Source organism: Chrysoperla carnea, chromosome 2 (assembly GCF_905475395.1).
Source record: "Chrysoperla carnea chromosome 2, inChrCarn1.1, whole genome shotgun sequence".
Lineage (NCBI taxonomy): Eukaryota > Metazoa > Arthropoda > Insecta > Neuroptera > Chrysopidae > Chrysoperla > Chrysoperla carnea.
In genome coordinates, this window is record NC_058338.1 from 36,782,793 (window position 1) to 36,807,107 (window position 24,315).

The 24,315-nt window shown below is 28.8% G+C and overlaps 2 protein-coding genes across 2 annotated transcripts; one reads left to right on the forward strand and one right to left on the reverse strand.

The window, feature by feature from the left end:
- Positions 1 to 5,649: 5,649 nt before the first annotated feature.
- LOC123292660 lies at positions 5,650 to 13,528 on the reverse strand. The gene is made up of 6 exons (XM_044873372.1): positions 13,411 to 13,528; positions 7,554 to 7,777; positions 7,096 to 7,231; positions 6,529 to 6,662; positions 5,856 to 6,156; positions 5,650 to 5,777 (listed from the first exon to the last, which is right to left on the reverse strand). Exons 1-6 carry the CDS (start codon positions 13,445 to 13,447, stop codon positions 5,650 to 5,652), a joined length of 960 nt encoding a protein of 319 aa, XP_044729307.1. The 5' UTR covers positions 13,448 to 13,528.
- A 3,823-nt stretch (positions 13,529 to 17,351) lies between these two features.
- LOC123293352 (thioredoxin-like protein 4A) lies at positions 17,352 to 17,946 on the forward strand. Its single transcript, XM_044874141.1, has one exon. The coding sequence runs from the start codon at positions 17,489 to 17,491 to the stop codon at positions 17,915 to 17,917; it is 429 nt and encodes a 142-aa protein (XP_044730076.1). The 5' UTR covers positions 17,352 to 17,488; the 3' UTR covers positions 17,918 to 17,946.
- The last annotated feature ends 6,369 nt before the right edge of the window (positions 17,947 to 24,315 follow it).

Sequence of the window (24,315 nt, forward strand, 5' to 3'; positions counted from 1 at the left end):
TATTGGTGAAATCCATAATCATAGGATTCCGATCAAATCGAAAGAGGTGGCATCATAGGTAAGAAATATTTGGGTGACAGGCTTACTCGCAAGAAGTTTTCAATAAAGAGCGTGTCCCTTAATCACTGGACCAAATAAAATCTATAAATATCTTACGAAATTCTAATCAGAGAAGTCCAATGGCGTTTTTCGATCTGCTACCGATGCATCGTTTAATTTTATCCAGCTATTTAATTTCTAGAAAAGAAATTCTAATAAAGTTAAATGAAATAATAAAACTAAATATTAAAAGTAAATTCAGTTTGCTTTATTTCTACTTTTACAATACTATGTCACAATGTATATCTGAGCAATAAAATATTTATCTTTTTAACATTTTGCTAGAATTTTTTTTAGCAAGGAATGATTTTATTTATATTTGCTTTATTTAATAAATGTTATACAAAATAAATATTTGAAATTTTAAAAATAGCATTATGGGGTTAGTATATTTTCAGTTTTATAAATTTTAAGGAATTTTTTATATTTAATAAATTTAGGACAAGAGGCCATGATATTATTAGTAGGTATAGGGTGTTAGGGAAAATAACTCAATAATACGAATCTTTGTGTCAAATCCGTGCGTTTTTTGTGACACAGAGTGTACATAAAAATAAACTTTTAAACTTTTTTAAAAAATGTTTTGAATTTAAAAAGTACCTACCTAAAAATGTTTTGAATTTAAATTGTTCAGAATAAAATTATTGATATTTAAAAATTCTGTTTTAATTTGTTTTTTGAATTTTTTAATTAAACATTTCTCCTTTGAAAGTATTAATTATTAAGTAGATATATGTATAACTTTTTTATTATACCTACATTTTTGGCAACATAAAACTGGCGACAGTCTCAAACAAACAGTAATTTTTTTACCTTCATAATTTAACATAATTGGGTTTAAAATTCAGTTAAAATTTTGTTTTTCTCATCGTTTTAAGGGCAGGCAAATATAATACAAAATATGAAAAAAGTTTTTGTAGTATTTTCTGCGATTTGGTTTAAATTCGTGGCCTCTTGTACTGATAGATTGCGTTTAAAGTGTAAAAACATGCTAAAAAATATTAAAAAAAACAAATGACAATGTTTTAAAAACAATGTACAATGATGTTTAACTGGAAAGCTCAAAAGTTTTATTTTTTACCTTTGTTATTCAGCCTTGAAAATTCCCATGTTTGCTTTTTCCAAACATCAAACTGTATATAACATGAAACTCGAATACCTACGGTCATCTTATTTCCGAAAAAAAGATCACATTTGTTGTTTAAAATAAAATAAAAAATAATGTTTTCTCGCCTAAAAAATTCAATCTTTCAATCTGTTTAAAAAAATTTTTTGTAACAATTGAGGAGGCTAAACCGTATTCAAACCACCAAAAAATTTTAAAAGAATATTGTTGGTGCAATAATAAAATACATGGAATTTTTATTTTGAATTTCTTCTAAGATATCTGCCAAGAGTTAATGAAGGGGGGGGGGGAGGGTTAATACCTTTTAAACACAATCTATTAATTCAAGATCTAATTTGACTAAGTTTTTTAGAACACAGAACGATCAATAATGTTTTGTTTTTACTTTAGACTTTTAGCATATTGCAAATGTTTAAGCGTCATAGTTTCCACTTAATTAATTTCTAAATGTTTTTTTTTATTTTGACACAGTGATTATTGACTTATAGAATAACGGAATTGTAAAATCGAATTCAGGAATCGAGTGACTGTTACATAATATCATGTTTATATATAAACTAAGGCCAGCAATTGATATACATGCATTTATAGTTATTGTAATAGATGTTTCAATATAGGCATTTAGTTGCAGAAGGCATTAATTTCACACCTTGGCTATTGGGCGCAGATGACCAAAAAATAGCTCATGTTCGTAGCTGGTTAGAGATAGTAAACCACAGTCCCATGCCGAAATTTTTCGAGTGAAATGGCCCACCAGTAAACATGTTGAAAAAGATGCTCCTATATGTAAAAGTAAGTTTAAGCACAATGGCGTCAATTTTGCGCGGTACAGGTGAATACAGGTGAAAATATGCATGTCACACCCCTTTGTATCTCACCCCTGCATCAGCAAATATGTACGGTGTTTCTGGATACAAACTCTGCATAACTATTCAACATAATAACATAAATGCCGTACAGAAATAAACACGTAGGGCTTCGCAAATTGACGGGAGATCAAAAGTTTTATTTAACTTCCTTCAAATACTTTGGCAGGGTTTGTATCCAGTAACGCCATACCTATTTGATGGTGCAGGGGTGAGTTATCGAAGGATGAGACAAAACATCTTTATTTTCACCGGTACACTGTTTCACACTGTACATTCACATTTTTGTTCAAAACAGTTTACGTAAAGTTAATAAACTCGGAGGAAATCGAGTCTATATCCAGGGTGGGAATTGGAACCTAATGCTATTAACCATATTTTACATTAACAAAATGCCTGTATCAATGACAGAAATTGGTTTATACGATAATCAAAAAATATTGCTATCTAACTGCCAATTTATTATCGGAAATTTATACATGAGATGTGACAATCATATGCTCTGAGTACCCTTAAATTTTCAAAATCGATTCCTGAATAATTTAGTCTGTGTAAAAATCAAGCCATAATATAAAAACTTAATAATTATTGTCTTTTAACATTTACTGACATTCTTGTAAGTGTTTGTAAATGATTAGCATTATATTAGTACTTATTTAATTTCAGATATTCGTTGTTCGCAATTTAAAATTTGTGAAAAAAAAAATACACAAATTGCTTTAGAATTTTGGTACTAAAATAATAAAATTCCACGATTTTCCTCTTTTTTAATGGAATTATCTGACATATCCTTGATTTTTCCAGTAATGTGACCACCATGTATAAAATAATAATAACCAATTCATAGAATCTACAGAAAAGGTATAAATTTTTTTTAAATATAAATTTAATTAGGTACTAACGTCTATTTTGTGAAAAACTTTGTGATTATACTTTCGCCGCACCGTACCTAGTACATTTTTTTATTTTTTATTCAAATTCAATCTTTCGTATTTATTAAACTGTCCTGTTAACTCACATAAACGCCGATCATATACCTTTATTAAGAAACTAATGCTAATCATTTGCAAACACATTGTAGATTAAAGCATCCTTACTTAAATATCTCAATCCACTTCATCTTGCACTAAATCGTCTTTAAAAAACATATTTCACTAGAAAATAATTTAAAAAAATAATAGATATTAAATTAAAAAAAAAAAAAAAATTCAGTTCGATTAAACCAAAGTAGATATCTCTACTATTGAAATCCGATTGGAATGAAACTTTATATAAAGGGAGAGGTAGAGAAATGTGCGATTTCGAAAACGCTGTAAAACAAAAACCCATCAATTATTCCAAAATATTTGTTTTCCAACTTAAAATATATGAAAAAGCATTTAAGAATATTACATAAACTGAATTTTCATGCAAATTGGAAATTCTATTTTTAATTAAACAAATGTTAATTATAAATTAGTAGAATCTAACAACTTGGGACTTTATCTTGTGAGTTTACCAAAAAATAAGAGTACTATGGAGAGAATCTGAAAAACTGTTTATACCAGAATGGATGTTATCTTACTGGAATTATTTTTTAAACTCAGTTACATTTATTATTTAATACAGCAATTTAAGTTGTTAAAAATTCTATATAGTATTTATGTATTATGGTAAAAAAATAATTTGGAAAAGATTAGGTTTGTTTTTCAGCGTTTTCAAAATCGCACACTCCTTTACCCTACCTTGTATAAGTATAGATATTTATCCGTTTTTTAATCCATTCAAAACTTTCGCCTGAAAAGGACATTTGTTATCGGAAAATTATATGAAAATTACAAATTATTTTTTCTTTTGAACTCATAGAAACTAAATAAAAATTAATAGAGAAAAAGGAAATTTTCAATTTATTTTAACCGGATGCAATAGGAAACTCGCATAAAATTTAAAATGCCATATCGAAAATTAATAGCACACTATCAAAATCTAATTTTTCTTTAGATTTGTGCGTTTTTTGTAACACGGGAGTAAATGTGAAACTATTTTATTTTGGGTTTAAATTAGCTATATTTATAGGTTGTTACTTTATAATAACAAATATTAGGTAAATGCAAGTTCCCCATTGAAAATTTGCAGGTGAAACCTATTGAACTAAATTCGTTTTGTAAAAATAATAAGAGACAATATTAATTAATAACAATTTAAAATTATTTTAACAATACTTTTTAAAGAATTAAAAAAATCTGATAAGTTCGTTTGATATATTTACAGGAATTTTCAGAAAGTTTTACTTAGAATTTTCCATTTTTTTATCGAACTGTATCAAACGAACTTAATTTCATTTCAAATAAAACAAGTAATTTATTTAATCATATTATGAATGTACCTAATTCCTATGTACAATATTAAAGCACTTATACAGAGTGGCCCAAAAATCAAATTACCATTACTTCACTATATTGAAATATAATCCTTGCTGAATAAGTTTATTTTTTTATAAAATATTAAGATTTAATCAAAACAATGAAATATGCAGTTAACTATTTATGAATGAACACAACGTATTATAAATACAACAGGTTAAAATAATATAATTTTATGAAGTAAATCGAATATCAAAAAATGTTTCAAGCAAAAGTTGTATTTTTGAAAAGAAAATTTTTCTATTTGAACTTCTTCTGTCTTATAAAGTATAAAATTTTATGTTTGAGCTCATCAGAGTCTTGTTTTAGAGATAGACCAAGTTATTAATTCAGCTGTAATGTAACATATTTGAGATACAAGCATTTGAAATAAAAATACAGAAAACTATTTAAGGATTTTTTACGTTATGGCATTATAAAGACAACAAATTTTGCAAATGCGTTAGAATCTGCAGTAAATGATTGAATTTTATTGGTCTGGAGAAACAATCCACCTTTTCAAATGAAATACTAGAAAACTTTAAAGAATAGTCAAAGAATTTTCTTGATTGAAAATTGAAAAAATATCTACTCGATCTCAAAAATAATAACAGAGGCTTTATAAAACAAACGGGAAACATGCTCGCAAAAATATAATAAAAATATAAAAAGTGGGATTTGACCAAATCCAATTAAATATGTTTATACTTTTTTTAAATACCTTCCATTATTAAGTGAAATTTACTTATATCTACTGATTATCATTGGCTACTGATTATCAAATGATAGTCATTGAATGAACAAATTTATCAATTTTTGCCATACTCGTATCTCCCAAATTAGGCCTCAGATCCAAATTTGGAAAAGAGTTTTTTTGTTGTTGCTCTTGATGATCTTGTTTTGGTAAGCCGAGTCTCTGCAGTCAATAACAGAACATGGTGTATTTGCTGACTTTTGGGCTATCCTGTATACCTGTGCATTTTACACTTTTTCACAAAAAAACCTTTTCATTTAATGAAAATAATGTTTATATATAATTTGGCTTCATTTTTATGATAGTTCTTCAAAAAATAATTTACCCAAAGAAATTTGATTAGGGCAGGCTCATTATAATTATTAAAATATATAGAATAAATTTTTTTTCTATAATTTGTAAACAATTTTATTAATATTTTTGTTACCGCGAAAATTGCTCAACAATTAGATAGAAAACTAATTTTATTATTGATGCAAAAAATATGGTAAGTAATATATTATTGTTACCGGCGTATAAGAAGTTTGTAGCACATGATGTTGAAGTTGTAGCTAGAAAATTTTAAGAAAAAGCAGAATGAATAAATGATGAAAAAGGAAAAACAATTCAAAATAAAAAACAGCTATTACCATTCAAAGAATCGTCTGTTAGATTTTGAGAAAATAATTCCGTTGTACTATCGTCAAACATTGGCGTTGTTGTCCTAACATAATTATTATGATGTTTTCGATGGGTTCTTGGTATATTTCCAACAATTTCTGTGCTACTTTGTGAATACACGGGATTTATTGTTGCCAGACATTCCAATTTCATTTCACTGCCTTTAAAGTGACTAGCCTTTACTTTAAAATGCAGTGTCAAAGACGTTTGTTCCAAACCTTCTGAGCCAACTACAACTCTAAAGGGTCCACGTAAATGCTGAGAGTGAACCTAAAAATACATAAATCGTATATAAAATCAAGAAATTTAACAAAAAAGTCAATTGTTTAAATACTATGCATATATTCAGTTAGGTATCAATGAATGAGCTGTTTATTATTATTAAGATTATTAAATTAGAGAAAATCGAATGAGTTGACGGGGTCAAACCAAAAAGAAAAAAGGTTTACAAAAAGTTAAGAGCTCTCCGGAAATCACAGCTATTTACAATGCGTAAAATATACTATTTCTTTTAATCTAAAATGCAAAACGTACCCAGGTGCCTTGTCACTCACATAGGGGTTAAGAATTAAAGTAACTTAATAATAATTTAACTATATTACTATAAGTATTTATTTTTGCGCTAAAAAAATTATCACATACTTGTTCACCGTTCAGTAGCCACGTCAAATCTGTTGCTGGTTTGGATTTTCCAGATATGCACTTCATCGCTAATTTTTCACCAATTTTATAACGTGCGAAAGCACCGGTAATTTTTGGACCCGAATCTGGCAAAGCTGCAATTGAATTGTTTTAAATGATTAATGTTTAAGTAACAATTTAATTATAATGATATGATATATCCATATATCCTAACACTATCCTTTTTTCCACGCTTTTTTAAATAAAAAAATACAATTTGGATAAAGCAGCCCATATAATTTTTTGAGTAAGATCTACTAATTTACAAGTATTTATTCAGTATCTTTTGCAAAACAACCTTCAATGGCCGTACATTCCAATTATGGTGACGGGTGAACCAACTGTTTTGTTTCTATCATTTGAATTCAGCCATGTAATTTTGGCCGATTATGAGTCGGCTCGCGAGCTTCATTATATAATATTATAATCATTGCAATATTATTTTTTACATTGGTGATTAGTCACATCTTAATGGATATTAGTCCCTGTTAAATTATTTATGGCATAAATTAATTTCTGTTTACTTACCCACAACAGTCATATTGCCTTCATCTTGAACTGTTTGAAACGAAGGTGCTTCAGCAGAAACTTCACAACGGTATACTCCACTACTTTGCAATGTTACTGGACTTATTGCCAACATCTTTTCGGTTGATTTTTGTTCCTGAACCAAAAATTAATAATAATTCATTTCTAGGTTTTATTAAAAGGCTGTTATAATCTAGCTAGCCAAAAGCTTTTATAATTTACAGACATAATTGAAACCAGAGTTTTAACTGCTGAATTTTATACTCTGTATATATGAAATACATATCAAGGTATACTAATTTTAGTCTCAAGTTTGTAACGCTTAAAAATGTTGGTGATACGAACAAAATTTTGGTATAGGTGTTCATAAAATCACTTAGTTAGTCCATTTTCGTTTATCCATCCGTCCGCCTGTCTGTCTGTCCCTTAAAACAAACCTTAAAACAAACCAAACTTACATCAACATATATCCCCGACAGAGGAAATTTCTGACCAGGAGGATCATTTTTTGGTACATAACGATAGAATTCATTACCATCTTTATACCATTTTACTGAATACAATTCTTCACCATCCAAATCAAAATTGCATTCAAGAATTGCTACGTTATTCCGTACTGCATGTGTTGGTATTCGAATTTCCAAGAGCCGTAAACTTAATACTTCTCTCCAAGACAAATAACCTAAAATCAAGACATTTATGAGAATTATTTACGTCCTCTAAATAATAATCGAGAAAAATAGTAACAGTATGTAAGGAAAGATGGTACAAGTGGTCGCTTAAGGGAGAAAGCTCATAAATCAAAAGATACTCAACATAATATTTATCTCAAAGAAGTTTTCAAAAATCAGTTTATTTGTCTAGTTACTGCTAAACTATACCATTCCCTAGCTTTTAAACTTTACTTAAATTTTGGCACGTTTTTAAGTCTGTAAAAGGTGTACACTGGGAGGTCGAAGATGATCCCCAGTATTTATGATAACAGTAAGCCTTTCTTGAATTCAGAAAATAATTATAATAGGAAACAAAGATAACTTTTATCAAATGAGATATACCGTTACCTTACAATAAAACTGTTGCTTTAGAGGTAAGCTTCGAATAAAAATTTTTTGCTAAACTTGAAATACTGTCACTGTGAATTTTGGAATAATTGTGTAGAGAGTTTAAGTTGATTCTGGGATCTGGGAATCTTCTTGTACACAAGGTCAAAAGCAGAGGGGCCCAAACTAAGTTTTAATTGTTTACTATAAAATTGAATATTTAAATTTTATATAATTATTATACCAGCTTGAAACAATGTCGAATATTTTAAGAAACGGTCGATGCAATGGTCTTTTAATTAAACCGATAATATATAAACAGTTTACCAGCTTCAAAGACAGCCTTACATTAAATCAACACCACATTCTTTCTTTTTTTTTACATACAATTTAACTATACTAATTTACTCAAGAGTTTGGTAAGTTGGTCTGAAGTTAGAAGTTGATATGAAATTGATCTGGTAATGGAGAATTGCCTAGGACCCCTTATAGTCCGGAATTTTTTACAAAAGAATACCTTGTAATCCGACAAATAACAAATCCAATGATAAAATTGTTATGTTATACTCTGCATTATCCTGCATTATCTCTACATTAGCGAAGATATGGCTACATGTCGGATTAGCCAGGGGCTGGATTCCCGAGGTTCAACTATGTTCGATATTATTTATTTGCTAAAACAAGGCTTTTAAAAATTCCCGAGTCTGCAATCAGTAAAGTATTTCTGGACCAAAGTTCTATTTCAATCTGAGACACTCTGTATTTTAACTACATATTTTTATAATAGTTTATTCGCATCCAAAAAAATAATATTTTTTAGGTCATTTTATTATATTGATGTCCTTATAGAAAATATACATACAATCATGACGCCAGTCTGACTGCCTTGTTTCTCGTAGCGTTGTGCTTTTATAATGTTGACATCATTGTATACTCGAAATAGAAATACGCAATTGTCTATTACATCAGTTAAGAAGAATTTAAAATTATGTAGAAAGGGTAAATTGCCTCCATTGATTTAAATGCGCAACATCTTTATCGAAACGTATACACCTTTCTTTAATTTATGACAAGATCGATAATTCAAAACTTTTCTGATTAAATTAAAAATAACACTTTCAAACTTTGATGTTGGTCGATCGAAATAAAAATTTTAAAATCCGATCTTATGGTTGTCAATAAATTTATACCCTAAGAAGTTAAAATTACCTAATCCTGGGTAAATTTATCCATTTTTACAATACTTATCAATTTTCGCCCAAAAATAAGGCTCACCCAACTAACACTGTCAATTATTGAGTCAATATCGATATTGATTAATATATATATTGATAGTCCGTTTTAATTTTTAATTAAAGAACCATCATTATATTGGGCGGCGGCCAGTGTCGGATTTGCTGGTGATTGATTATACATATAATCTGTAGTCGTTATAAGCGATATGAAAAAATGTCCATATTGCTTATAATGACTACAGATATTAAAATAAAAGCACATTTAGGTTGTTATTGTTGACTAATTATGCTAAGATAAAGTTTATAAGGTTCAAAATATATTGTTTTGTTTAACTCAAAAAGTAATGTACAACAAAAGTATGAATGTATATACATATTAGGATCTATACGTAGGTCGTTATAGCCGATTTGCTGGATATTATTATTTTAAGTTGATATATGCTTGAAACTCGAAGTTTTATCGATTAAAATGCTTCAAGCAAAACATTCGGGTGTGTAGGCGCACGTCTTAGGCAGAAATTAAACTAAATCTAGATTTTTAAGCTCAATGAAAAACTCACTCTACTCCATAACTGGTAATCGATAGATGGACACTTTAAATTAGAAAGTTGTTTTTGCAACATTTTTCCGCAAATCGTACAGTTTAGACAAAAACGGACTGAAAGTTTTACCCAAAATGGGTCCAAATAACTAATAAAACAGCTGTATATCGCCATTCGGCCGCCATATGTATTAGTTTTCTAAAATTATCAAATGTATGTACAAGAAAGTGCGCGAAAAACCATCCAAAAATAACGATTTTCTGTTTTATACATGCTATAAAGATCGCATTTTCATCAATCGACTCGAAATTAAGTCAAATTAACAGAGAAGTTCGAAAATAAACATTTTCCACAACACAACCCCCCGGAAAGTTGTAAAAACAGTTTTTCGTGTTTTCTGGGAGGTTGCGTTGAGGAAAATTATATGATAAAATTTTTTCCGAAGCAATTTGGTCAATATAACTTATTTGTTTAAAATAAATTGGTTTAATCAATAGCCTACCGGGTTACCCACCGGTAACCTGCACTTTTACATTCAGGAGCATGTTTTAGACGGGATCCTGCTTGCTCAATGACCGATTTTTCCGGGTCTATACACCGTACTAATGCAATTATCTAGAGCTCTGCGTGTACCTTATATCCCTAAATTTTGTGAAAGATGGTTTATCCAAAAAATTTTTCTCGTCTTTTACTTCTCACGTTCAGATAATTATAGTTTCTATTTTTTAAGTAAAGAATTTCCCTTGAATATTTCAGATTGACACATTTCTTCAAAAATACATTTTGATGATGCCAGTATGACTGGCGCCTTTATTTTAGAGGATATCAGTATGTAACGTCATTGAGCTTTCAAAATGTATAACTTGAACACAATAGTTGAAAATAACAAACGGATTGAACTACTACCACATACAAAATGATATATAAAGGGGGAAGAAATAGAAAGAGGGAGAAAAACTAATATTTTCGCGTTAATGTATGCAATATTCATGTAATGCATAATGATGTGGTTACATTTATTCGGCATAAATAACAATACATGAATTATTTTTATAAGAAAATAGAAATGCCATTATTTGGAATTTATAAAATAATTTTATAGAAAAGTTTATTTATAAAGATGTTTTCCTTATTATCAGGGCCGAATTTAGGACGGGGCCAGCGGGGCCATGGCCCTAGGACTCTACCAATTGAGGACCATCACCAATTCGGATAAAATAGAAAAATTATTGATGTGTTTTTTAATTAATCCCAAATTCTATCGAAACTAAGAAGGTTTTCTAGTGTAGTTGTTAGCAAAAATTTGTGTAGTGTTGCTGTAGTTGTCGAATAACAATATTTGATCGACTATCGTTGATGAACGATTCGGTTTCTTGGCTGAGATTACCACAATGAAACCTTCTCAGCTGGAACTTAATGCCACAAATATTGTACATCATTACCCTGATAATTTAGACTTGAATTTAGCTAATGAAAGAATGAAATTTTTCTTTATACCGGATAATTTTACAAAATAATGTGCAATCTGCTTTTTGTAATGCAGAAGTGGCACTTTGTATTTGTTTATCGATTATGATAACTAGGTAATTGCAGTGGGGAAAGATCATTTTTAAAACTAAAGATTATAAAGAACAGATTGCGAACGTCGATGATTCAAAAACGCTTGTCGAATATCATGCTACTCAGTTAGGAAAGCGACATTCTCCGCGATATAAATTTTGTTGATATTGTCAACACTTTTGCTAATAAGAAATCGTGCTAAGTTTTTATTTAATTAGAATTAATAAAAGATTGTCAGTGTGCAGATATACCTAATACAAGAATAAACTTTTTCATATGCTGTACGTAATCATTTTACTTGAGTATACTATAGGTACTATATACGAAACAATTTTAGGGGCCTGCACCACATTTTGGCCTCAGGGCCTCCGAATTCTAAAAGTATGGCCCTGCTTATTATTATAAAGATGCTAATGTTAAGGTGATTGTAAACCTACAGTATTGTAAAAAAGTTTTGGTTTATTGCACGGTACATATAAACCAAATACTTGCTTTGTAGTCAAATAATGTGTTATTTTTAGCTTTACAATACCACGCAACTATGTGCAAATGCTGCTTATAAATTTGATAATATACATATCTCTCTTCGATCATCAATACTCTACATATAGTCGTCTCTGTTAATCAAATAATAGATCTTCGATGAACTCATAATTAAATTAAAATTTTGTTGTTATATCATCGGCAACCTTATATTTTTATGGTATTATTATAAACTACAAGAGAGGTCTAAATATTTTGCATAGTTTTTTATCCCACTCTCTAGATTTGTTGATATAAAAATATCCAATTGAAAAGGATAACCTATATGATTCATCAATTTTTCAGCCAACTTTGAACAATAAAATAATAATAAAAATCCCGATGACATAGGCATTTGTTGTGATTTTTGGAAACTTTGTTAATCAAAAAAATTTATTTATAAAGTTTTATTGAAATCCCTAGTATTATTCAATACTTGCATATCTCCTTAAATCCACTAGTCCATTAAAACAGTGGGCTATTCATTCAAATATCTAAACAGTATTGTTGTAATTAATACAGTTTCTTAATATATATTTTATTTTTTAGGTCTGTTAACCTAAAACGTTTCCTTATTTTTTTTATGAATGTTCGAAGTTATTGATAAGTTTTCTAATTCAAAATTTGTACGAATTTGTAAATTTTAAAATTTATATTAATCAAAATTACGAATACGCTACGTCCATTTCTCTTTCTATGCGAAGGATACGTCTCCAACAAAGATACATTGTTATGATTATAATTTCTATAATATATTAAAGTATACGAGCAATGTGCTTTTACTAAAAATAAATTTACAAAAATCTTTCTTGTTTTCCGACCGCGTTAAAAAGGGATGAAATATGTTTTCTTTAATGTTGTTACATCAAATTATTGATAAGGTGTGATACTTTGTTAGTTTAATTTTAATTACTATAAAGTTGTTTATAAAAATTTTTATCGATCGAAGATTTTAGGGAGCATTCTTTCACGGACCCTGGAAAATTTTGAATTGCGTCACACGTTAAAATTTAAAATATAAGTAGATAATGTTTGTAATTCTATATTGTTTAAAGTAACGAAAAACATGATTTTTTTTGAATTTTTTATTCAAATTTTCTTATAAGAATACGAAAAAGTCATGACAAAATCAAAATTTTCCGCCTTTATGAAAGAAAACACTGCATTTTCAAATATTTGAATGAATTATCTATAAACGGTTTAGCCTACAGAATACACGTTATAGTGATAGAATAAAATCTTTAATATCATAAAAGATAGTTTTTATACTAAATACGATAGTTTTGAAACTTCGATCGATTATTATAACTATACAACTTTCATCTAGATTTATCATCAATAAAATTTTCAAATAAAGAAGTTTCCGACTGGATCGCGAATTCGAATGATAAATAAATAATTAATAATATTACTTACTCAGAGAGATAAGAGTTAATAAAAGATTTATTAACATTTTTCTTCGCTACGAAACAAAACTTAGAAACACTATTCAAATTCAATCCTTCCAATGAATTCCTTGTATTGCGAAAATTTTACAATCAAGCAATGATAATAATTATTAAAATCAATCAATAATTTTTATAATTTTATAATTTATTACACTTTAAGATTTTATTTAATTTTCAAAGAAATGTTTTTTTAAACTTTGTACTTATTATTAAACTGAAGCATTTTTAAAGAAATATTCACAAAAATAAAGTTTTGCACATACGAAGTAGTTTGATTCAAGTGAGCTATAAACGTTACACACAATGCTCCAGATATACCAATAGTTAGTAGCGAGAGAGCTAGGAGTTATCTCCATGCGTATATTAGTATCGTTTCAAAGAATGTTGTTTAGTTTTGGTACAGGAGTAACTTTGTGATACTTCACATAACTGCAGTTATTATTTGCAAAAATCATTAAGTTTAACCTAATATAATGAAATATAAGTATTAGGGGTTTGTATCGGTATCATATTAAAGCTGAAACGAGTTAAAAACGCTCGTTAGTATACAAGATCTTTTGTCAGAGTTTGTCGTTCACATTGAATCAGCAAAGTTCCAAACAAATGAAATTTACAAAATTTAAAAACCTCCGACCAATTTTCCGGGTACGGAATCCTAAACTCGCACTTGAAACATATCTATGAAGACTCTTCATTAAATTACCATTCAAACAAAACCAAAAAAATCAAATTTTTTCTTAAAGCCTTTTCCAAATTGAACCGACTTTGATCATTATCGTCAATTTTTTAGTTTTTTCGGGTACGGAACCCTAAAAGCGCATACCTAGCTAAGAACACTCTCCCTTAAATTACCATTCAAACAAAACCGAAAAAAATCAAAATCGGTTCATTCGTTTAGACGCTACGATCCGACAGACTCACACACGTAGCGGTCAAACTTAACACCTTTTTTTTTTAGTTCGGGCGATTAAAAAATAATAATTTTAAAAAGTTTTAAGGCAGTTCCTATACACATTTTTGATTGACGTGAAATCATTCTTAACAATCCTTTTTTTAACAATCCTCTTAAATACCTATATAGGTATTCATTGGTGAAAAAAAAAAATATAAAGAAAAGCGGTTTTCCGCTTTGATAATATCGTCGATTTCCAGATTTTTAAGAATCCAAGAGTAAAACAACTAGCCAGCAAAAAATAACACAAAAAAGGAAATTGTGCGTTGAAATTTGTCTTACCATAGATCATAAGCAGTAAAATTGATATGAAATTGTGCGTTGAAATTTGTCTTACCATAGATCATAAGCAGTAAAATTGATATTTTACCTACGAAACACCAAATAGTTTTTACATTGCCATAAGACTTTGTTGAACGATTAATTTGATCACGCAAATATACTAGATGTCTTTAAAGGGTCACTTAAAACAAAGAGGGATCATTTTTCCCTGAGGGATCATTATATACCACTTTCCCCTAAGTGATTTTATATGATTCAGTTTTATAATTAAAGAATATAATTTTAATTTGTCATGCAGAAATTCAGTTGCTTTAATAATGCACATCCCGCGTTAATTAGCACAATTTCAATCAGATACAAAACATAGTATTCGAAATTCAGCCTTCTTAAAATAAACACAGGAAAACGTTGCCAGCTCTCGTACCATAATGTACCTAACTCCTATCTATAAACTTATTAATGTTATTTAAGTTTTTAATGTATTACTATTTGGAAGTTAGAATGATAATAACAGATTCATTCGTTAATAAAAGTTACTTTTTAATCTAACATTTTTCCGCTGCCAAAATCTTAAAATCTGCCGCAATATGTCCGGGCCTACTCTGCATATCCGTAAATCCATCACTGACTTGAATAATTGTAAAACTCAACTTGTGTAAAAATAATAAGGTAATTTTTAAGGTCAACTAATTGCAAAATGGGAAATAAAATTTTGTATTTTTTGGCAAAGGTATTATATCGAAATAGGAAATATCAAAAAATGCAAGAAAATACGGAATATTCTATAATCCTCCAATTTTATCCTCGATAAAAAAATATTAATGTTATTACAGATAAAAAGTTCCCAGTTTACTTTCTACCCGACCGTATAAGATACATGACTATTTCAAACTATATGATGAGAGTACTAAATACACAATACATAGAAGACAGTAAGAAAAATCTTAAACGGATAGAAAATGGCTATGATTTGTTACCACTATTATTTGTATGTTTTACATTATATGTGATATCACTCGTCCGCCAGACTGGCGCCAATATCCAGAAAGTTAGTATGTATATATTATTATATTGCCCTAGAATTGATCTCTTTCTAGTCCCAATTCTCATATAGTATCTATGTTTACCGCGTCAATAATATAATTTTTCTATTCGGGGATATTTATTTATATATATACTTATACACTCATTTTTCCAAGCAGAATATTTTGAACTATAATGTGACAATATATAGGTAAAGATCTCACATCAATCCAGATACACAACTATGATTTTCTCAGGTGCTGTTTACTTTTTCATATTTCTAAACCTACCATTTTTTGATTTTTTTCAAAAATGTATAAATATATTCCGAAAAACATTCGATAGTGAGTGTAGAGTGCAGATTTTATTTTGTTCTTCATAAACTTTTCAAAACAGAAAAAATTTCCGAAAAATGGGATATCGCGTCCACACTAATGGTCGAATTGTTTAATTTTTATTGACCAGGGCCGGATTTATCTTATTTCCACTCTGGAACACCGTGAAAAATGCCGCCTTATTACCTATGTCCGACATAAATAAGGACGTAAAACTAGAGTGGAGAAGGTAGCAGAAAAAAGACACCTATTTGGGCGAATCGGTCGTTCCGTACTTTGTACTGTGCATCAGGCTGTTTTTTGAAATATTTTTTGTCTTTTGTTTTTAATCAATTGCAATATCAATTGCCCCCTCAATAAAATTTTTTGCACAAGGGGGATTGATGGGGACTTTTCACTTAATTCATTTATAATAGTATTCTGAACATTCATACCAATTTTTAGCTCTATGGGAATTTTTGTACCCTTAATTATATTTTATGGACTAATTTGCCTGGATAATTCTGCACCTTTCTCATTCTTACACGAATGGATTTGAAGTAAGCTGTGCATTAATAAATGAACAATGTATCTAATTTTACCTCTATGGCAACTAAAATTACACATTTGTATTGTAAAATATATTGGGAAAGAAACAAGTCGTGTTTTAATGTTGTGCTTTGTATTTCCATATTAAACAAGTGAAAACAAACAATTGACTGAGTTAATTGTTGAAATACCATGCATAGTAAGTGTTGATTTCTTTATCACATAACATATACAAACATGTGACACATACATAACTGATAATCAAGTATAGTACATATTATAAAATTTCCGCCTAATTGGCGGCCTCACGGGTAAACAGTGATGTTTACGAAAAAATGTTTCAAACAAAAGTTGTTTAATTTTTGATAAGAAACATTTCTTACATTTAAACTTTTGTTCTATCTCTAACGGTTTACAAGATGGGTCCTACGGACCCAAGACCCAATTGACCTATGATGCTCATTTACGAACTTGACCTCAATTTTTACGTCCTGAGTACGCTGTAAAAATTTCAGCTCGATATCTTTTTTCGTTTTTGAGTTATCGTGTCCACAGACGGACGGACAACCGGAAATGGACTAATTAGGTGATTTTATGAACACCTATGACAAACTTTTTTTCCTAGCATCATTATTTTTAAGCGTTACAAACTTGAGACTAAACTTAATATACTATGTATATTTCATATATACATGGTATAATAAAACGGTAGAAACTTAACTTCTGTTAGTCTACTTTTAAGGTAAGTCTGTGTTGTATTCTATTAACATGACGTTTATGCATTTGGCATAAATATTTTTTGTTGGTTAGGATTTTGACATTTTACTATTTATCTGTACATTCCAGAAACGATCGTTCCAATATTGAATATTGTTTGAGAAACTAGAATTTTTTTGTCTAAACAATAAAAGCAAAACGTTATCAATATGTCGTATATGCTAGGGCATTTACACAATGGATGGCAAGTAGATCAAGCAATTCTCAGCGAAGATGATCGTGTTGTAGTTATACGTTTTGGTCACGATTGGGATCCAACATGTATGAAAATGGACGAAGTGTTGTACAATATAGCCGAAAAAGTGAAAAATTTCGCAGTGATATATTTGGTAGATATTACAGAAGTACCAGACTTTAATAAAATGTACGAATTGTACGATCCTTGTACTGTTATGTTCTTCTTCCGAAACAAACACATTATGATTGATTTGGGAACAGGTAATAATAATAAAATTAATTGGCCGTTAGAAGATAAACAAGAAATGATTGATATTATTGAAACTGTGTATCGAGGTGCTCGTAAGGGACGTGGTTTAGTAGTATCACCAAAAGATTATTCAACAAAATACAGATACTAATTTTTCATTTGCAAATTATTATTATTCATACAGTGTATGCTTTTTATTTGTAATATTATAAATTATAATAAATATGTAAATTAAAATACTTTAGATTTAAATAAACAAACATGATTTCTATTGGATCTTTTTTCTTTTAAACCTGTCGAAAATTTGTTGCAAAAAAAGTTACGAACTTGTAAAGATTTAAAGTTGCTTATAATGAATACTTTATTAGTTTACTTGGAGAATTTCGAGGTCGATTATACAGTTATTGCATATTATCACAGTTAGTTCCAACTTTTGTTAATAATCCAAATTGGGTAAATTTGATGTATAACATCTACGTTTTAAGATGCTTAAAACTTTAAATATAAAGATTTATTTCAATGGATTTTGTTTATCGTATACCATTTTGAATTCAATTTTCAGTCAATTTCCGATTTCGAAACCGCGGTCAAATTCCGATAGAGCTCAAATTTTAGTTGGCCACATTTGTTACAGTTTGCGATCTGATATTTATTAATTTGTTTTGCCAATGAAGTTTTTCTGATCAAGATGTAACCTTATCAAATATAGCCTTGTCTAAAAATTCGGCTAAACAAAACGGTAGATAAGATGATATCTTTGACTGTTATTAAGATCTCGATATAGCCAGATTCTTCTTGTACATCTTCTGATAGACAAAAATACAACTAGGCATTCGAATAAAATATTTAGAAGAACATAAATTTTAAAAGTAATTAACTTTTTGTTTAATATTATCCCTAAGATTGTTACAAATTTTTGATTACATTTAACAACTTAAAATTATTATTTAAATACAAATTTTCAAATACACTTGTGCTGTTTTATATACAAATTTAAAATTAAAAAATCATTTTTACGGTCACAACACAACAATAACAAAAAAATTGAAACAATAATAACCGTAAAATTCAGACTGCCACGTAACTATCACATCTAAAGAGCGCACATTGATATAGACCATAGCTAGTAAAATTCTAAGAAATTTTTTGAATATATTTCTTGATTATTTTAAAAGATAACATGTCCACTTATTTTAAAAAAATCGTTTTTGTGGGTTATTAACAGATTATTTGTTGTGGATTCTCATTATATCAGTTTTTTTTCCAAAACATAATACGCTCTGGCCATACAATGAATTTCAAAAAAAGAAACCCATTTAAAATTTTGGCTATTTTATCATTCAATAATTTTGCCCTCGGTTAATTAGCCGTAGATGTAATGTTGTGGCTGCTTAACTTAGACTTCCTAAGAGAGCGATGTTGTTATCCAACAGCCATGATGTAATGGTGAATACACAAACTATTTTGCTATATTCATAGTTGTATATTACGATTACTATACTGCGAACTTTAGGTCTTTAGTTATTATATTTCAGAATAAATTTCATTGAATGTGATTGGAAGAATACTTGAAAGCTGAGTATGGGTCACAGGTTGGAATAATGATTAATGAGACAAAAGCATGAGAGCAGAATTGAATTTAAATTACCCCTGTCGAGCACCTAAAATTTTGAATGTTCTACAACGATTTTTTTTTACACAACATTATATATTAAAATCATATTATCTTTTATAATACCTCTACTTTCGTCAAGTTTTATCTAGCCCTATCTGGTGACTCTTGTTAATTTCTTGTCCTTATATTTCACGTCTATATATAAGAAAACCATAGCTGGGTTCGATTTTTATCGTCGAATACAGCTCATATTCATTCTACTTTCGAGTATTCTTGTTGTTATCACACAAAATTAAATGCCCGTAACTTAATCACTGATTTCGAGTCTCTAAGATTATATGATGATGTAACTTTTTCTAATGTTTAACCATCATTATTTGAACATGCAGATGTCAGTTTAAATAAGGCCATGACTACAAATTTTTCTAGTCAGTCACTAAATATTGCTGTTTGGGTTAGATTACGTTATGTATGTTCTGGGTGCCATTGATCAACAATGGCTGCTTATGATTACAATTTATTTTGAAGTTTGCTTCTGCCCTTGATTCGATTTATGGAAACTAGGCATAATACGTTAGTGAGTGATTGAGGAAGGGACATTTAATGTACTGCGAATTGAAAATATTTTATAATTCTGGTTTAATAACTGTAAAAGAATTAAGCTTAAAATAATTTTCATTCATTCAAACCAATTCTAGACTGGGTGCCAAAAACACCTATCACGTCATCGAAACAACATAAATACACCTTTTGAAATTATTGTATGATGTAGTTTTAGTCTAATAAATTTTTCCTGTAAGAGCGCCTTCAAGAGGACCGAAAATAAACTCAATATGCTTGTTCAACAATAAGCTAAGTATAAATAAGTCATACTCAAATTCCTAGGGTTGTATTTGTCAATGAAAGCACATGGTGAGGGCACCCAGACTATTTCACTCATGAAGAAGGAGATTTGGTAACTTTCAGTTGTGTTAACTTTTCTATCTCTGTAATTTCGTTTACTTCCAAGCATTAAATTTTATCTTATGTATTAGGCACCGTCTTTCCCAAGGAGATATTCTATAATTTTCCCCATGTCTTCATTGAATTTGGAATTATTCTCTTTTTCCAAGTTTTTCCTTCCATTCATTGATTTTGTTTTTCTACTTTGTATCTTCCAGGCGAATGGTGGATTTTTAAAATCTTTATAATGGAATATTTAATGCGCAAAGTTCCTTTTCCAATAAATAAAATTGTTCAAATTTTTATGCAAATTACAAATCATTTTCTAGGTATCAGTATTTATATTATAGTAACTTCTAACATTAATTTACAAAAATTTTTCACAATGTATATGCCAATATCATTTAAATTTTACTTATTAAGTAAGAGATTATGCTAAGTTTACTTTCGTCATAAAACGATCTCTAAACGATTGCAACTTATTGAGAAAAATACTAATTTTGAAAATTATCTCTTTTGAGAATGTAAATTACTTAAAATAGACTTCGAACTACTAAATAATTTATGTATATATATATTTTCTAAATTTATCTATACTACCGAGATGTTTTATTACGGAAATAAACTTGCCATATACTAAGACTGTAAAAAGATATCCATTTGAGAAACACTTTTTGTAATAATCAAATTTTCAATAAATAATCGATGTAGTTATTTTATTAAATATTTTAGTTTATATTTTGTAGATCACAATAGATAAAATTCTAAAAGTATCTCCCACCCGTATTCCAATGCAAAATATTTACATGAAAAAAAAAATGTATAGGTTATTTTCACGGTCTAGCCAAAGCAGACAAATTGTGTTTTCTTTACGGTTTGAAAAGAATTGTATAAGAGTGAAAATTAATGGTTCAACAAAGTAATTCAGATGCAAACTCAGATTTATTCTTTTCAGTAAAACACCGTTTGAATCACTTCAAACAGTAAAGAACACAGCCATGAAAGAAAAATATATCCAATTAATGTAGTTCCAGTAAAACAGTGTAATAACGACTAAATTTTCTAATAAAAACCATAACGCTGGTTTAGAAAGTATCTTGCCAAACTTTTCTTCTCCTATTTAACAAAAAAAAAAAATATATATATATATAATTAAATTAAATTAAATTTTTACAGTTGGCTCACTTTTGGTTTAGTTATTATCTTTCGTTCTACCAAAAAGTGATTTCAGGCTCAAAATATCTTGATTTCATGAGACAATAATTTTTGAAAAAATATTTTTTACATCGTTCTTAATTACAATTCTGCATATACATAAATCCTAAGCCAGCTAGCCCCAAAAAATGAGTCGAGACTCGGATTCAGACACCACTTACATCAATTGACAGAACCTCTCCCAAAAAAAGATTTAGATTTTACTCCGATAATTCGCATTAACTATATACTTTATACTATCGACAGTAAAACTGAAACAAAATTGATAAATGGCGTCTTGATTTGTATACATTTTAGGGCGAGACGAACTATTAAACACAAGTCTACGTGAATCAAATTTTTACCTTTTTCGAATCCGTTCTTTAATTAAACAAATAACACGTAAGCATAATAAATAAGAATTATCGGAGTAGACTAGAAATATTTTTTAAAGGAATTCTAATAATTTATGTGAGTGGTGTCTAAGTTAGTGTAACCATAATTGGAATTTGGATTTGTTTAACAGATACGACATGCATCAACAAATAAAAAAAGCTCATAGAGCCAGCCAATGCGTTGTATTTCTAACTGGTAGATAGTTAACGAAAGCCGAATCTTTTAAACAAGCAAATTAGCTTTAAAAAATGTTGTAGGCCTGTATTTTCTAGACCGTGGTCATTCTTAAAGGGTAAAAGCTAAAAAATAGTTTTTGATTAAACGTATTGATATTTTTGTGGTCCTTTAGTTACAAAAAAGAAGAAAATTTTAAAACAGAATAATCTGTTATTTTTTAAGATGTTCCCCCTGATCACCTGAAAATCAAAAATGATCAAACTGAAAAAATTATTTTATTTTCAGTTTAAGCAATAAATTTTTTTTTTAATTATAAAATATCTTAGGTAATTTGATCGAAAATTGTATAGAATGGTTCACGAAAAATGTTGCGCTTTTTCAAAGAAAACATTTTCCATATTAGAAAAAAATGACATAGTGATGTTACAAAATTTCAAATATAACCGAACAACGGATTTTGCCCTTTTTAGGTAAAAATATGCCAAAAACTTTATGTATTAGAGAAATTCAGAAGTGTAATTCTAATTCATCACCCTAAAAATTATAAGAAATGTTCTTTTGCATCAATATAACAACAACAACAAAAAAATCAAATTTTGTCGACCAGTGAATTAGCCTGAAAATTGAATGTAAAGACATCTGGACGTCTTTAATATAACTTTTTGGGATATCTTCAAACAATAATTTTAGCCTAATCCATTTATTCACATTTACTTTACGCTAACCCTTTTCATTCAAACGCGAATGAAAAGGGTTAGCGTAGGCTAGAAATGTTTTTTGCATGATTTCCAAAACTAACTATCAGTTTGAAGTTGCAGGCATTGTTTTGTTACTAGAATAAACACAATGAACCACTCAAACGATAATTAATTTAATTTTACTTCACTTATTTAATAATCGCTGTGTTATTACTTATTTTAACAAAAGTGTGCATGACTGAGTATGAATATATGCGACTAAGAATATTAAAAATTGAATTATCTTTAAGTTAATAAATCTGCGATATGAATTTGTTCGAAATAATTATATATAATTATTTTTTAAGTATTTGACAATTTCCTACTATTCATCCTTTAGTCATAAAATTTTTCATACCGTTAAAATTTTGGATTATTTTTTCCATGATGTTTTGTGTAACATTTTTAGTGTACCATCGATGTTTCGATCACACACTTTCACTAAAACGACTGATATGGTGAATATCTTTGCACTGGTATCGTCGAAATCGTGATACACTATACAAATTTGATAAAAAAGATGCACAACTAAAAAGAATTGAAGAGTGAAATATACCAATATACGCCAATCAGCTTAATTAGCCGTTCAATTAACAGCCTACCCTTTTTACTAAACCGGCGCCGAAAACTAGCGGCCTGAACTATATTCACCCATTCAATCAAACAGCTAGGCTAATGACTTGGATCGATAACGTTTAACTATTTGCCTATCCTAACCATGGAAGAAAAAAGTTGGAACTAAAGTCTATTTTTTTTTGACACAGTCAAGCCAGTTATCTTCTGGTGGCCAGAGATTCCAAAAATGTAGTTGTTAGCCTACTGTGTATCAGTGTTGCAATAATAGATGTGCTTGTTTTAAAAACAAAGTTCTTTTCGGATCCAAATGCCATGGAAATTTAACTATCTGTTATTGAGTTACACTATTTGATCTCATGATTACCCTATTGTATGAATGACTTAAGAATCAGTCAGCCAGTTCATTAGATGTTGAATTAAACGCTATGCCTGAATATAATTCAGTCCGCTAGTTGAACGGCGCTTTTAACCAAAAGGCTGTTTGATTTTCCATTCATAGTTTTGACTTTACTTTAGCCTTTAATGTTTTTGGATTTCATGCATTAGTAGTAGTTTTCAAAGTGAAAAAAGTAACAATTTTAAGAAAACGATCAACATCTGAAAATAAGTTCTGTTGTTAGTCCATTTCGTAATTAGTTAAAGTGTGTGATTTGAAATACATCTACATATTTAGTAAATTGTTATTATAGCCAATTTTCCAATCTGCTTATCTTAAACATAAATTGGTAGGTGTATATTTAATTATATTTAAAAAACATTAAAAAATAGTTTTTTTCTTTGTATAGACAATTTTGATATTAAGAAAATTGGGCAACAAGAATATAAAACAATGAATATAAGCTCGTATCTCTTGTTTATATACATTAAACTTTTTTTTTACAGTATAAAAATAATTAAACTTTTTTTTGTTAA

What these genes read in the sequence shown, in the direction of transcription:
- LOC123293352 (XM_044874141.1), top strand. Translation starts at nt 17,489, where the DNA reads ATGTCGTATATGCTAGGGCATTTACACAATGGATGGCAAGTAGATCAA.
- LOC123292660 (XM_044873372.1), bottom strand. Translation starts at nt 13,447, where the DNA reads ATGTTAATAAATCTTTTATTAACTCTTATCTCTCTGA. An exon ending in TGTCGGGGATATATGTTGAT is followed by an intron (nt 7,232 to 7,553) that starts GTAAGTTTGGTT and finishes TTTTTGGTTCAG; the next exon opens with GAACAAAAATCAACCGAAAA. An exon ending in GGCTACTGAACGGTGAACAA is followed by an intron (nt 6,157 to 6,528) that starts GTATGTGATAAT and finishes ATGTATTTTTAG; the next exon opens with GTTCACTCTCAGCATTTACG.